This window comes from Cydia strobilella, chromosome 26 (assembly GCF_947568885.1).
Source record: "Cydia strobilella chromosome 26, ilCydStro3.1, whole genome shotgun sequence".
Classification (NCBI taxonomy): Eukaryota; Metazoa; Arthropoda; class Insecta; order Lepidoptera; family Tortricidae; genus Cydia; species Cydia strobilella.
This window is the reverse complement of record NC_086066.1, coordinates 3,594,679-3,611,903: the sequence shown is the minus strand read 5'-3', so window position 1 is coordinate 3,611,903 and position 17,225 is coordinate 3,594,679. Positions and strand designations below refer to the sequence as shown.

Genomic DNA, 17,225 nt, shown 5'->3' with positions numbered 1-17,225 from the left:
TTTTTAGTATTTGTTGTTATAGCGGCAACAGAAATACATCATCTGAAAAAAATTAAACTATCTAGCTATCACGGCTCATGAGATACAGCCTGGTGACAGACAGACGGACAGTGGAGTCTTAGTAATAGGGTCCCGTTTTTACCCTTTGGGTACGGAACCCTAAAAATCACCCGTATTTTTATTATGCCAATCAAAGAATGGACAATAAATAATAATTCTTCTTAAGTAACATAGTATCTTAAAAGAAAGGAATAACGGATTACATATAGCTTATTACATATGGAAACTGTGGACCATAGGTTATAGTACTTATTGGAATATAGTTAAGAGGTTTTACGGTAACAAATAAATCAATATTGATCCACTCTAAGAACAAATTAAATTATTTTCTATGAAAATATTTTTAATTTGTGGGTTTTCAAGTAGACACACTACTATTTAAACTATAAACTGAAATAAATGTCATATACGAACGAAAAAATGACCAAAGCCTCCAGTGTCCAGAGCTGGAATCGAACCAGCGTACCCCGTTTACCGGACAGGTGCCTGAACCGCTCGGCTATCCGGTCACGGTGGCATGGGTCGAAATTTCCAAGTATATGACAATTCCCGAAGGCTTGTGGCGCCCCCTGGCATGCCACCGTGACCGGATAGCCGAGCGGTTCAGGCACCTGTCCGGTGAACGGGGTACGCTGGTTCGATTCCAGCTCTGGACACTGGAGGCTTTGGTCATTTTTTCCTTCGTATATGACTTTTATTTCAGTTTATAATATAGATCCAATTTGGAATATACCAGAGGGCGAAACGGTAATGTCGATATATATCATTCTTCCATATTGGTGCTACAGAGAGACATTAGTTTCGTTCGCTACGGCGCAAACGATTGGCATCTTGACTAAGCCCCCAGTACGGCTAGGGAGCGTTAGAATTCAATAATTCATGTCAGTCTAACTGTCTCTTCCATGCATAACTCAACACACAAACAACTTTTGACACTATTTTCGAATTATAACGGATTTATTCTAATTTTACGCGTTCGGATACTAAATGATTTATTTTTAGCCGACTAAGAGCAAGTTTTTTTTTAACTAGCTGTTGTTATTGGCCGATATAAATCCACCATGTACTTATGCACTCAGCTCAGCGCACGAAGTTCGAGGAATTGTCAGAAGTCTCGTTTGTCACACTCTTTCCCGCTTCATTAGCTCGAAGTTTTATAGAAAACTAGCAGAATTTAAATGTTTTTCGCTAGGAGCATAGGGTTTTTTTTATCTTGAGACATGCGGTCTCGAATTGCAAGTAAGTCTTAAGGAAAAAATCGTGGCCGTAGGTCTATTATACTTTAATTACAGATTTTGCAAATTTGCCGTGTTTTTTTTTAAGATAAGGAGGCAAGCGAGCAGACGAAGAGACCAGGCGGGTACCTAAGCGATTACGTCGCCCATGGACACCTACAACACCTCTTGTCTTGTCTTGTTTGGTTTCCTCGCATTCGATATGAAAAGTAGACTGTTTAACTCGAGTGAAACCATTGACATATATCTATGGACGGCTTACGGGCACTAAGAATGATGCTAGTTCAGCGGTGTCACTCACGAATTCGAGCCAATCGTGGAGTGTAACGCAACTAGTTGCGACCAATCGCTCGCGTGATGAAAACTCATCAACCAATCGCGTTGTGGCGTTAGATAGATACCTATAGATAGAGGTTCGGGGGGCATGGTGGAAGAATGAATGCGCGAGCCCATGATGCCCCCATACAACGTCTGAGAGGGTGACGCCGCAGGGGATGTTAGTGGGTATTCTCCTCCCTATCCTCTGGTTAGAGGATGTACGGGAGGAGCGAGTCCCACATACCACCCCCCCCGGCTTCCCCAGCCCGGGGGGTGAGATGCGTAAATGCATTTACCCCTGCGTAATAAAAAAAAAAAAGATAGATAGATAAAGCGTTTATTTTTGTTTGCTGCAACAACACACAATTTAGAAATATCGGCAAACAGAAGAATACACAATTAACAAAATACACAATCACGACTACACGGTTAGACTGCACGATTGGCTCATTCTTATACCCCGTAAGGCCCGTCCTTTAGAAATATGTCAATGAGTGAGGCACCATTTTATCCGTTGGTTTATAATCTGCTATTGGCGACTCAGTTTTCTGTTGCGTCACCTGTTTCGATGTAAGATTCGGCAGATTCCCACGGAAGCGCCAAAATACCACACCCTTCGGCCAGAAGTCCATGCTCGCGATAGTTCCCTGCAGCAGCCGCGGCATGCGCACCAAAAGCGAGCTAACGTAATGGCGCAATCGCAGCTGGGAACAGTTTCAGCTCGTAACGGGTCTTCTTACAACAGCTACACTGCTGCAGTTGCTATCCGAATGTCACCTTAACTCCTGGATCTTCGCATACTCCAGTATAAAACCCCTACATTATATTAATGGATTCCGTGCGTAAGCATCCGAACGCCTGAATCATGCATCGCCCTGGATACAATATGCATGCTGGATCTGCGTCATACGCCCGCGCGACTCCATCTTGTTTTGAATGCCCAATGAAAACCGTGTTTTCGCGAAAACTCGAAAACAATACATTAATCAAGCTGGGTTTTTTGTCTACAGTCTTACGGCGGACACGCCACTGCGAATGTTCGCGCAAAGTGTCTGTATATGCATCGATGTGTAAGTTCCTTAAGCCAGCGTTCCAGCCAGCCTTCCTCGCGTTGTCCTGGCATTTTGCCACGGCTCGGCTCATGATGCCTGGGGTCCGCTTGGCAACTAAAATTGATAAGCACCCATACTTGGCATAATACAATCTGAGGGACTACCGCGAAAAAACGAATATCGTAAATTCGTTATCTGCCCGATATGCTACGAATATGGAAGTATATCTTACTCAGTGAAAATAGTTAATAGAAAACGCCTATGTAAGCCTCCCGACTATCCCTATATCAGTCCCTACTATATTTAACGTTATATATGGCGGCAGCTGTCAACCTATAGAAAACTAATATTTAAGAACGTATTTACGATGACGATTACAGACGGCTTTTTTTAAAATTAGTATTAAGGATAACAACAGCCGTAAATATAACTAAGACATAATTTTGCTTACATAAAACAAGGCCAATAACAGTCATCCATTGAGTTACATTATGTAACGATTAAAAATAACAAAACACGAGAATGTACAATACATACACACAAATGCTCGCTGCGCTAGAAGTACTACATATTGGTTGTAAAATATCTAAGTAATATAGTTTAATTTACTTCTTAAAATTATTTTAATTTCACTTAATCTAATTCTGATACAAAACCATGACACGTCCATAAAACATTTATTTACATACAAGATATATACAGTGGTACTACGTAAACGAAATTAATAACTAGCTTAAATCTAAAATAGGCCCTTGAGGCATTGTACCAAGGATGCTGGCGGCATTTCCCCGCTGTATCGCAATGCTGATACGTTGTGCGAGAAAGCCGCCAGCTCTTCGGTCACCAGTTACGTCAACCAGACATGCATATTAGTTTAGACACGTGCATTAGTTACAAGTCAGACATCAGGCAAAATTTAGCTCTAGTACTAAAAAAGTGCCAGTTGCACCATCCGCACTTGACAGACTGATCAACGTCACCCGTGCGCCGCGGCGGTTTACTATGAAACTTTCCATATAAGAATATTTTGCAAATTCTTTAACGATGACACACAATTTGGTGCAAACGACCCTGTAATCGTATTTCATCCAAAAAACACTCTACTCCGCCCTGAATGGAATCATCTCACGGCTCCCCCACAACATCGGGCCTAGGACCTACCGCGGAACGCGAAGTACAAAACTTTCTATCTTATTATTATTCACAACGACGGGACTTAATCGCGTAAAATAAGTTTTAAATTTACGGCGTTGTCCCCGTGGTCTCGGAGAAGACTGGCTGAAGTTAACATCAACATCTAGGCGCGCGAGTTTTTCGAACTACCCGCACTTGGTCTTGTTTATTAACTTAGACGTTTTGCGCACTAGGGATGTCACCGGATCGACACAGCACACCCTGGCTTTCTGGTATTTAAAATATCCACTTACATTTTTATGACAGTTATGAGCACTCCATAATGGGTTATCTACTCATATTATTAGGACGTAGTATAACATTTCTTCTAACAAACTATGCTAAAATTGTCGATGAAAATAAATGAAATGAAATGTTGTTTAACCTCTTGGGCTAACAATGTTGATACCCAAGCAAAGCTAAAGGTTTAAGGGGTTAAGGGTTTAAGGTTAAAGGTTATTTTATTATTTATTTTAAAGGTTTCAAGTGGAATCTTGAGCATTGCGAGTGAGACACAAAAATTTTCACAACACCAACGCCAGAAAAACACTTATTGTTAAACATTACAAGTCAAACCCAAATAAATGCTTTTAAATATTTATCATTCAAAATCTGCGAGGATATAACCAAACGGAGACGCCTTGTCTGTAATTTTCTGTACAAAATAGTCTGCCGATTTTTGCGGAGGAGGGGCACGTCAAATGTATACGTAACGTGAAAATAGAAATGCCAGATAAACGTCAGTCCATACATTGTGTATGACCATTGGCCGCCTATTCTACAGAGGGGAACGCCTGTTAATGGCTACTCCGTTTGGTTATATCCTCTAAAATACCTACAAATACAAATACATAGTGGATTGTGTCACATGGGAGCAAAATGACATATTTACGGCGAGGGCGTATATTGGATCCTGAACGAAGAGAAGGATTCTATAATTGAATCCTAAGTGTGGCGAGGGATTCTAAAGTAGAAACCTGAGCGTAGTGAGGGATTCATGTGGTAACGCCCAAGGTAGAAATAATTTTGCGACCATGTGACACATACTGCTTTTCACATCACCTATGAGGAAATTATTATGTTCCAAAATATTATTTAACCCAAAAAATTGTATGTAAAAAAGAAATAAAATCGTGTCCTTGAACAGAAAAGTGCCACTTTGATCCCTCCTAGCAGTGAAAAAAAGTGCTACTTTGATCCCTCCTAGCGGGGAAGAAAAAGCCCTTTTACGAATAGGTGATGTGAAAAATTAATTTATTATCATAAAGGTTGTATACCTACCCACATGTGCAGATATATTCATCAGACTCCAAACTAGGCTAAGCCTGCACCTATATCTTGGATGTCTGCGAAAGCGATTGATAAACTATTTTCACATAATTTTAATTTCTAATCCGTCTTCTTGAGCCGACTGGCACTATCAGGGATGATGGCAAGAGGCCTGATGGGGTGTCCTTGGAGCTTGGGACGGATGTTGGTGTGGGTTGCTACCTGCGTAGACACACTGGCACCGTCCCACCTCCCGTCCGTTGACTAATGTAAAAGCGGGCGGAGCGGCGGAAAGCGCCGAAATTTTAAAACCTAATAAATATAAGAGCCTCGGTAGATAGTATCATTTCGTTCCATTTGGAGTCGAAACTCTAGGTCCATGGGGTCCCAGCGCGCATAAGTTGTTTGCAGAAATCGCGAAGCGTCTGGTTGACGTAACGTAACTAACTGGTGACCGAAGAGCTGGCGGCTTCCTCGCACAACGTATCAGCATTGCGATAGAGCGAGGAAATGCCGCCAGCATCCTTGGTACAATGCCTCAAGGGCCTAGTTTAGATTTAAGCTAGTTATTAATTTCGTTTACGTTCTTGTATGTAAATAAAGAATTTGATTTTTCACATTAGTAGATACAGTGCCCATTAACCATTTTTTTATAACAATGAAACGAAAATATTACTGATACACACGGCATGGATTTTTTTTTTGTGATTTTTGAGAAAGATAAATATATATTATTAAGCTTAGAAACACAAGCCAAAGAAAACCAGCGCCGTTGACAACGCTTAGTCGTGCCAACTGCATTGCTGAGTGGAGACCATTTCAGCCTCACATCCTTATCTGTTAGTTTTGTATTTTTCACCTTTGTTTTTTTTCTTTCTTGTTGTTGTTAATGTATCTTTGTAATGTAATAATGATGTGTTGCCTGAATAAATATTATTCTATTCTATTCTATTCTATTCTTAGAATAAATTAAAAAGTGGAAAAATTACTGCCTCAGGTGAGCAAAGCAGACATTTAATATAACCACGCCTCTATCTTGATAACTTTTTTTTATTGTAATATAAAAATCCACACTGCGGGTGTTTATTATATATATATTATATTATATATAATTTTATACAATTTCCTTAGAGAATTACTTTCTTGTTTTAGCCAGTCCGTAAGATGTTACTTGTACCAAAGATAGATATAACTCCGTAATAGATGGATACAGTCTAAGGAAAAAACGTGCCTCGAAAATCACGAAAATTTGATTCTCGATCAGATGGCGCCACTAGTTTTGGCCTACTCTCGTATAGAGGGCGTTGACTGTTTCGTTTGTTATTTATAATTTTAACGCATACCAGTGAAAGAACATGGGTCAAAATCATATAAAAATAATTAATGCAAATAAAAAAATCATTTATCCATATTTAAATACATTTTAACGTATTTTTATAAATCTTCATTTTTAGTTTTAGAGTATGTCGATAGATGGCAGTGAATTTACAGTGGTTACAAAATTTACTATGACAGTACCGCTCTATCTTATTATATCCTCTTTGCTTGTACCAAAGACCTATAAACTCCGTATAAGATCAATAAAGTCTAAGGAAAAAACGCACAGATGGCGCTACTACCAGTACCACCTTTGGCCTATTCTCGGCTAGATGGCGTTGACGGTTTCGTTTGTTATTAAACAATGTTAACACATATCAGTAAAAGAACATGGGTCAAAATCATATAAAAATAATAAATACAAATAAACATTTTTAATTTTTTTGATATTTTCATTTTTCACTAGACTTATATTGACCGGGATATAGACCGTGATTACCTTTTGTATTATTTGTGAGCTCCCGATATTTCCCGATATATCCCGGTCAATATAAGTCTAGTGAAACTAACCGTGAATCATTCAAAACTCTAATTTTCATTTTTAGTTTTAGTCGTGTCACACGACTAAAACTAAAAATAAAAATATCAAAAAATTAGAGGTGCCGTTCCCGGTAACATTCCCCATTTTGTATGGGGAATATTACCGAGCGAGAAATTTCCCCATACAAAATAGGGAATGTAACCGGGAACGGCACAACTCTGTCGTGTGTCGATAGATGGTAGTAAATTTACTGTGACTACAAAATTTACTATGACAGTATCCTATTTTTTCTTTTTGCTCATACTCTTAGCTTTCCTGTATATCTCGTAGCCTTTGGCTTATCAACATTCGTTGGGAAATAGTGTAAGTTTTTCCTTACAAATATCATATATTATATTATTTTACCTAAAGGTAAAATAACTGATTTACCTTGCTAGATTAATGATTCATTAATTGTACCTAAATAAACTGTGGGATGTATTAAAGTATATAAAAGGCGATAACTTTCATCCTTTACCAGTGAAAGTTCTTTTTATTATCACAAGAAACCAAAAAAATCAAAAACAAGCTCCAACTCATTTCAAAACATGCAATCTTTCCTTCCCGCCAACCAGAAAAAAACTGCATACATCACACATTTCATACGCATAATCGATTTAATTTAATCTCCTTGATTTTCTGAATTCAACCTTTGGCCTTTAGTAAATAGGTTGAAAATAAGAATTCCATGTTATAGTTTTAAAATCAAAACAGCTCAGATGGACTTTTAACATATATATAGCCGGTTATCGTTTAGTATTCGGTCAGTATTGTTCCAGTGGCTGAACGCTCGCTTGCCTTAGTACGATTAGAGAAAAAAAAAGAAAAATGGCGGCAGATTGATAGTTCGGTGAGTTTACTTTTTGCACTAGAGGTAAAAAATAGTAGATTGTGTCACAAGGGAGCAAAATTACATATTTACGGCGAGGGCGTACATTGAATCCTGAACGAAGCGAATGATTCTATAATTGAATCCTGAGCGTAGTGAGGGATTCCAGTGAACGCCCAAGGTGGAAATAATTTTGCTACCATGTGACATACTATTTTTCACATCACCTATAAGGAAATTATTATGTTCCAAAATATCGTTTAACCTAAAAAAATTGTATGCAAAAAAGAAAAAACATCATGTCCTAGAACAGAAAAGTGCTACTTGGATCCCTCGTAGCAGGGAAGAAATTGCCACTTTGATCCCTCCTAGCGGGGAAGATAAAGCCCTTTTTCGAATAGGTGATGTAATTTTGGATTCATTATCTATATTGTTTAAGATAAAATTTTAATTAGTCTAGTCAAATAGGTAATATAATATAATTATGGCAGACCACGCATTAGGAGAACATGGTTTTAGAAATAATAAGTATCCCCAGCCAATTTTTTTTTCGAATATCTTCCATGTACTGACTTTCGACCCTCTTACGCTTTATTATATATATTAATTAATAGAATTAGGCGTTACTTTTCGGAAATCTATAATACCTATTTATTTATTTAAACTTCATTACCGGATAAAAAAATACAAATGGCGAACTTAATGCCTCAAGGCATTCTGTACCAGTCAACCATTGTATAAAAACGAAACTTGTAGGTACTCGTAGTTAATGGAGCGGGATTGTAGGCATCTAAATGAAATATTTATAACGAAAATATTGCTTTAAACACAGTTTTCTAAAAACCGTTAATTATGGAAAATGTTTTTACTCAGTTTATTGTATATTAGCCATAGCTATGCCCCTTTGTTTCGACTTTTTTCGATTTTTTAACAAAACAAAAATCAGATTCCATACAAAGTTTTTAGAAGCTCCTATAATAATTAAGATCGAAAAAGAAACAAATGAAGGGGCATAGCTGGGGTTAATAGACATCAAATTTCTATAAGTAATGTTAATATCTAGAGAGGAAAATGGGGACTACGTTTTTTCACCCCTTTCCTCTTGAAGACTTATGCCGCCGTACACTTAAAAAAAAGTGTGTGCGTGTAATCTTTACGAGCGACTGAAGTAAAACTTCTTTGACGTTTATCGCTATGTTGGCACTTTGACGTGTATCCTATTGTGCGTGTGTCACTACTGAGCGTTACTTCCGTCAGAAAAACAATCTAAGTTACCCTCTAGTCGCGCCTAAAAAAGTTTTACTTCAAAATGTTGTAAGAAAGAATGAAAGGAACGGTCAACAGTTGCTACCATCCTATCCAATTATCAGGACACCTTTACTGTTATACTTAAAAATTAAAATAAATCTACTTCCATAATCAACATTTCTAGTTGATACTAAATGTAAAAATGTAAAATACTTATTGAACATTTTTGACAATTCGTGAAACGGAAAGCACAGCGGGGCTTAAAGCATTTAATAACCGGAGCCTTAAGAGCTTACCCCTCTCCCGAAAACCTTGCACAATAGGGTATTTGACTGTAATAAAAATAAATTATATAATTCACTTTCATTCAATTTAATTTCTTTCATTTTCAGATAGTTATTAGGAAAACATATATAGCAGCTATTTTTAAACACAAGTTATATTCAATAAATCGGATAGAAATATAAAAAGTAAGTGAGTTAACCGTGACGTCATTGTGCAATGTTTCATATAAATTCCATATTAGCAAATCGTTTTGACAGTTCTAAAAAAGAAACTGATAGAATACCTTATGTATATTTAATTTTACATGACATTACAGTGTATAAAAAAAAAATGGAATTAAACAATAAACTACAAAACTAACTAAAATATTTTATGAAATAAAACTATGAAAACGGATTATATCGCGTATATTGAATTTATAATACATCCCGACGTTTCGAACTCTTTACAGCGTTCGTGGTCAACGGGTGACTGAGGAAAAATTACAAAATGCAAAAATACCCACATACTAAAATAATGAACAATCATAGACTACAAACTTTAAGGCTGGTTGTACATGCAAAATCGGTTCATAAGGCTAGTTATACACTATAATTATTTTTCAAGTAAAGATATATATATATACGCGATAAAAAACTATGCCGGCTCCAACCCTACACCACGGACCCGAGAAGATTTAATTCCCTCCTAAATTGCAGGAGGGTATCCCAATATGGGACCGGCAACAAACTCGGCGGGACACATCTTTTCAAAACATCAGAATGTCCAGCATCATCCAACACTACGGTCTCACAGTCTATGTCTCGCTTGCTCCTTTATCAGGTGGACTACAGGATCCCAAGCTGGTGGTAGAGAAAAGCCATCTTCCCTATTAAAGTTTGGATATTTCTTAATCTCAATGGCCTCGCGCAGCATTCTGGGTATGTAACGCTTCTCCTTGGCAAGAACCAGAGGCTTATCAAACTTGATTGAGTGATTGGCTTTATCCATGACATGCTCACAGACAGCAGACCTAGGTCGACGGTGCTTGACATCAGCTATGTGTTCCTTCACCCGAGTGGAAATGCTCCGTTTCGTCTGCCCGACATATGATAGGCCACACTCACAGTCCAGCCTGTACACTCCTGCAGTCTGTACAGGCTGGACTGTGAGTGTGGCCTATCATATGTCGGGCAGACGAAACGGAGCATTTCCACTCGGGTGAAGGAACACATAGCTGATGTCAAGCACCGTCGACCTAGGTCTGCTGTCTGTGAGCATGTCATGGATAAAGCCAATCACTCAATCAAGTTTGATAAGCCTCTGGTTCTTGCCAAGGAGAAGCGTTACATACCCAGAATGCTGCGCGAGGCCATTGAGATTAAGAAATATCCAAACTTTAATAGGGAAGATGGCTTTTCTCTACCACCAGCTTGGGATCCTGTAGTCCACCTGATAAAGGAGCAAGCGAGACATAGACTGTGAGACCGTAGTGTTGGATGATGCTGGACATTCTGATGTTTTGAAAAGATGTGTCCCGCCGAGTTTGTTGCCGGTCCCATATTGGGATACCCTCCTGCAATTTAGGAGGGAATTAAATCTTCTCGGGTCCGTGGTGTAGGGTTGGAGCCGGCATAGTTTTTTATCGCGTATATATATATATCTTTACTTGAAAAATAATTATAGTGTATAACTAGCCTTATGAACCGATTTTGCATGTACAACCAGCCTTAAAGTTTGTAGTCTATGATTGTTCATTATTTTAGTATGTGGGTATTTTTGCATTTTGTAATTTTTCCTCAGTCACCCGTTGACCACGAACGCTGTAAAGAGTTCGAAACGTCGGGATGTATTATAAATTCAATATACGCGATATAATCCGTTTTCATAGTTTTATTTCATGAGTAACTATCGCGGTAACCGAAGACAATATTAAAATATTTTATTCAAAAAGACCTCCGCGAGCTGTACCGGGTGCAAAGGTGCCCATCACACTTGCCGCGTTACCACGTTGGATAGCGATGGCCAACCTTTGCACCAGGTACGAACCCGCGCGAGCATCAGAGGTCCTCTCCCTAATCCTATGTCCCACCTCCCTAATAAACGATATGGCGTCAGACCCCCAACACCCCGTTGTCTCGAAGGCGAGGGGTACAAAATAATAATTTGCCTCGAGGATGGAATATTTCGTTCTCTTTCTTGAAGCTGCTGACTCAGAGCAACACAATTTAGTTTTTATTTCGTCGTGTCTCGATGGACACAATAACATATTAAATAACATATTATACCTTATTGTGCATACTTTTGTATGGACTGACGTTTATCTGACATGCCCCTCCCCCGCAAATATCGGCAGACTATTTTGTACAGAAAATGAATGACAAGGCCAGTTACTATAGTTGGTCAAGCAAATCTTGTCATTAAAAAAAGGCGGCAAATTTAAAAAATGTAGGCACGAAAGGATATCGTCCTATAGAAAATTTGAATTTCGCGCCATTTTCTACTGACAAGATTTGCTTAAGCAATCAGAAATCCATCAGTTTATTAGAAAACGGCCCTCTGTAGAAAGTGACTTGAAAAATAATAAATGTAATAGGGCCAGTTTATAATTGTTTTTTTTTTGTTACAGGTCTCTAAGGTCATTCATCCAACACAACAATGGCCTGGAGCAACATCATGGGCGAAAACTGTCAAATAGAAAATGATGTTTTACTTTTTTATTTAAAGATGGCTTGGGCGCTGGTGCGAACAGCCATAGAGATAGTTTATACTTATAGGTTTAATATCATGATGACTGTGATATTAGTTTTAGTAGTTTATGCTATTTATAAATCTTATTGGAGTCCGGTGCTGTATATCAAAGTGAGTACCTAAATGTGTTTTTTTAATAGGTTTAATCATAGAGTAACTTATACTAGAGCGGTACTGTCATAGTAAATTTTGTAACCCCAGTAAATTTACTGCCATCTGTCGACACACTTTAAAACTAAAAATGAAGATTTATAAAAATACGATAAAATGTATTTAAATATGGGTAAATTATTTTTTTTATTTGCATTAATTATTTTTATGATTTTGACCCATGTTCTTTCACTGATATGCGTTAAAATTGTTAAATAACAAACGAAACCGTCAACGCCATCTATACGAAAGTAGGCCAAAGCTAGTAGCGCCCTCTGAACGAGAATCAAATTTTCTTGATTTTCGAGGCACGTTTTTTCCTTAGACTGTATCCATCTATTATGGAGTTATATCTATCTTTGGTAAAATGGACGCTTTTCGGCTGAAGGGCAGTAATTGGTTTAATTTATGATGATAATTCGTTTTTAAAGCAACCTTTATAGAGTTAGACCATGAAAAGTCTGCAACGATTTTGATAGCACACGCAGTGCAAGTGTTATTTATGCGTCATAATTTCATAAAAGTTTGACGTTTAAAATAACACTTGCACTGCGTGTGCTATCAAAATCGTTGCAAACTTGTCTTGGTTTAAGTCTAAATTCAAGAAGGTTTAAATTTCCTAGCTCGAAGTATGAACCAATAATGTTGGTGTATGCGTAACATTTTCAAATATTACATTTTCGGTAATACATAAGTACATTATTATAAAACAAAGTAAAAGTTGTAGGTATTTGTTTTGTATGGTTTGTATTTATTTTTCAAAATCGATAAAATATCTTCTATTTCTTTTCAATGTTTTTAGATTATTTATTTACATTTTTGCTTGATTTTCATGGTTTTTATCAACTTTTCAGGAGTTAGCCGACATCGGTTACGAGCATATACCAAAGGGGGCAAATCGGGAAATCCGCATCGCCAGGGCAATGAAGGGTCGTCAGTTGGGGGTCAAACTGCCCCCACCCTACCCTAACGGATGGTTCGCTGTAGCAGAGAGTAGAAATCTGAAGAATGGGGATGTCACCAGTGTCGATGCTTTAGGTATGGATTTTCACAAATTCTCTTAGCGGCACTTGCACCATCCCACTAAACCGGGGTTAACCGGTTAAACCGTTAAATCAGTGTCAAATTGTACTGATTTTTATAAAGTTACCAATTACAAACCATGACACTACGCAATGACCTTTAAGAAATATTAACCTTCAGTAAAGATATTAGTTGAGCTACTTTCAATGAAATTATCCCCAAGATAGCGATACAAAATAAGAAAGAAAGAAAGAAAGAAAAAGCATTTATTAGCACAACATAACAAGATTAAAACTAGAAATAATTAAACAGAATGAGGTTGCGCTAAATGGTCCTTACTCAGCTTGGTGTCACGGTGTGAGCCAACATGGCACACTCCGCGACGCTGATTTTCAGTAAGGCCCAGTAGATGGACTAGTGAACACAATGTAAAAAATAAATAAGGGAAAGCTTAAAAATGAGTGTGAAGTTACTCTAGGTCATAATCGACGAAATGACCTAGACGGAATACCTAGCTCAATTAAAAAGGCACATTACCTTTTTGGCACTATTTCCATGAAAATGTTTTCAACCCTCAGGTCAAAACTTCTGCGTGTACCGCGGTGAGGATGGCGTCGCGCGTTGCGTGGACGCATATTGCCCCCACCTCGGCGCAAACTTGGGTATCGGGGGCAAAGTGGGAGGCAGCTGCATCGAGTGCCCCTTCCACAAGTGGAGGTTCAATGCTGAGGGCACATGCGTCAATGTTCCGGGGCAAGATAATCGTGAGTAAGAAGTTTATAGTATGTATACAAATTTGGTTAATTTAATGAACGTTTATTGACTCGGGGTAAACCTGAGGATCGGGGGCAAAGTGGGAGGCAGCTGCATTGAATGCCCGGTCCACAGTATTTCAACGCTGAGAGCACATACGCAAAATAATTGGGTAATTTTCTGGACGAAGAGAATGGCGTTAAAAAACTCATTGGTACGAGCCGGTGTTCGAAACCGCGAACGATTGAAACATGAAAGTCAGAATAAGCATCTTATAAGACTTGAAGTTCGCCCGCTCTGGAGGCTGTACTGTATCCTGAATAAATTAATTTCAATCAACACGCTCTTCCCTCTAAAGGGATTGCTGATAAAAATGTTTGCTGAACAATTTTCTCTTTTTATTCTCAGCTCCAAAAGGCGTCTCCATCCGTACCTGGCCTACAGTAGAGGCCGACGGGGCGGTGTGGATCTGGCACGATGCCGACAACAGGCCCCCGTTGTGGACGTTATGTGACGCCGACGAGTTGGCCTCGTGGGGATACAGAGGCCGAAATGAGTTCGTTGTCGGATCGCATTGCATGGTAATTAATATACTTTACTAGTTGTATCTTAAAACTGTCTCTATCAGAGCTCATGTGAAAACGGGTGTGAAATGAAATAATGCCGTTAGAACGAATAACTGTGATGAAAAACTTCTTGTGTGGTGTATGCACAGTAAGCTGCAGAGATAACTGACCCCCTGCAAACAAGTTTCTATGCAGGGGGGTCAGTTATCTCTGCAGCTTACTGTACATACAAGCTACTGTAACCATACATTACTTACCTAATTGTTTCCATTCTGCCGATCCGAATATAACAGTATTATTGGAGAAACCTTTCTTCAGTGATAAATTTTTATTTTTGGAAGCACATTTCGCAGAGGTGGGTAATTTGGTTAAAAATCATATTATACTTTAAAATAAAATAATTTACAGGATATCCCAGAGAACGGCGCCGACGTGGCCCATCTTAATGCGGTGCACTCCCCGTCTCTGCTGTCCAACCTGGGAGAAAAGTACCCCTTCCTGCTTAACTTTATAGGTAAGGTTGCACTAAGGACGGGAGCCTATTCTTATAGTACCAATATGACCAGTTATTAGTACAGATGACCAGGGACAATGGGATATCCTGGGGATAGGTCACAAGTATGTCACAATAATTGGAAACTAAAAATTTTCATCATTTATGCACTTTATGTAAATTAGCTTTACCAATAAAATAATTATGATTATGATTAGTGTAGTCACTAAATAAATAAATATTATAGGACATTCTTACACAGATTAACTAAGACCCACGGTAAGCCCAAGGAGGCTTGTGTTATGGGAACTCAGACAACGATATATATAAATACTCAAATACATAGAAAACACCCATGACTCAGGAACAAATATCTGTGCTCATCACACAAATAAATGCCCTCACAGAAGTCAGGCACAAAACTTATCGCAATCGTTCTAATTGGAGGGGTTTCTTGTTTATCTTTGTAGCAGGTATGAGGATGGTGTCCAAATCTTGGCGTTGGGCCGGGCGTGACGGGGCGATGAGTGTGTCATGAGCCAGAATTGGGGAATCCTATCTACTCACATCACATTGATAGCGTAGAATATAGCTACTATACACTGTCTTCACAAGATATCACCGGAGTAAAGTAGATTGAATAGATAAATAGAACACTCTTTAATGACCTCAGTAAAGATACAACTTATCTTGTTTTATTTAGCCATGCATCCATGTATTACAGGTCAACCACTGATGGCAAAGTCATCATATACTGATGTCACAAGATATCGGAGCCTAGTGGCTCTGCCATGACGCGAGGACCTACTTTTAATCTGCCATGTATTTACAGGTCAGCACTCATGGTCGGCTGAGTGGTCCCGCGGCGAAGGTCACGTGGCCACAATGAAGCTGGAACACCACTACAAGATGGGGGACTTGAGTTTATTCCACATGGACGTGGTGGCCACACAGGTTATTACCAACTAATTAAAAATCATTCTATGCTCGCGTGGAACTCGTTACTTTCCCCTCACCCCATTCTTCCTTAGTAAGTAAACCCTGACAAGATTTTATTTGGCCTTCGTCATGTTGCGGATTTTCAGTGGTAATTTTACTGGCAAAAAAGGGCACTATTTGTCAACAGAAGTTGAAAGTCATTGAATGTTACTGATGAACCTAAATAAGGAGAAAAGATTTCGCATGTATACCTAAACGATTTTGCCACAAAAACGCACAAAAAAAATAGTCAAGATGCAACAATAATTATTTTGAATTTTCCTTCTATTTTAACTATATGTTATCAATTTCAGATGGGGCCCGGCCACGTCCGCCTCCGCATCGACACAGGCTTCGGCCCCCTACTGATCTCACAGTCAGTGACCCCTATAGGGCCGCTACTACAACGCGTAGTACACAGAATGTTCTCGCCAGCGTATAACGCTCCAATCGTAGCTGGGTTCATTTGGGGAGAGAGCTACATGGTAAGTTTGAAATTAACGGTTTTTGGGATTGATTGATTATAGCGCCACCTATTGACAAATATTATAACTCACTGTTTATCACGAATGAAACATTTGATTCTGATTTTGATTCTGATTCTGTTAGGATTTCGTAACTGGGTACTCTGTTGCTGTGTACTAAAAATGAGTAATGCTGGCAAATTGCGTAACCTCTCTAAACATTTTTAATTTTAATTAGTGATCACAGTGCGTTTACTGAAAATTACTTTGTTTTGTACAGTGGGTGAAATAGTGTAGAATGTAACTGTACTTTTTAGGGTTCCGTATCTCAAAAGGAAAAAACGGAACCCTTATAGGATCACTCGTGCGTCTGTCTGTCCGTCTGTCACAGCCTATTTTCTCCGAAACTACTAGACCAATTAAGTTGAAATTTGGTATACATATGTAAGTTTGTGACCCAAAGACGGACATGTAACGTAAATAAATGAATTTTAAACATGGGGGCCACTTTTGGGGGGTAGATGAGAAAATTAAAAAATAAAGTTTTCCAAAGTATATCGTGTTACATATCAAATGAAAGAGCTCATTGATTGAATCTTAAATATATATTTTTTTATAATTTTAGGATAAACAATTTAGAAGTTATTCAAGAAAATAGGCAAAAAATGACCATTCCCCCTTTCATCTCCGAAACTACTGGGT

The 17,225-nt window shown here is 38.5% G+C and overlaps 1 protein-coding gene across 1 annotated transcript in view; it reads left to right on the top strand.

Moving 5' to 3' along the window:
* Positions 1–11,983: 11,983 nt before the first annotated feature.
* LOC134753305 (cholesterol 7-desaturase nvd-like) overlaps positions 11,984–17,225 on the top strand; it is a 54,837-nt gene continuing 49,595 nt past the window's right edge. Inside the window, exons 1-7 of the mRNA XM_063689157.1 lie at positions 11,984–12,207; positions 13,101–13,284; positions 13,848–14,033; positions 14,431–14,603; positions 14,997–15,102; positions 15,914–16,035; positions 16,374–16,544. Coding sequence (XP_063545227.1) covers positions 12,004–12,207; positions 13,101–13,284; positions 13,848–14,033; positions 14,431–14,603; positions 14,997–15,102; positions 15,914–16,035; positions 16,374–16,544 — 1,146 coding nt within the window. The 5' untranslated portion in view covers positions 11,984–12,003. The remainder of the gene's footprint in view (positions 12,208–13,100; positions 13,285–13,847; positions 14,034–14,430; positions 14,604–14,996; positions 15,103–15,913; positions 16,036–16,373; positions 16,545–17,225) is intronic.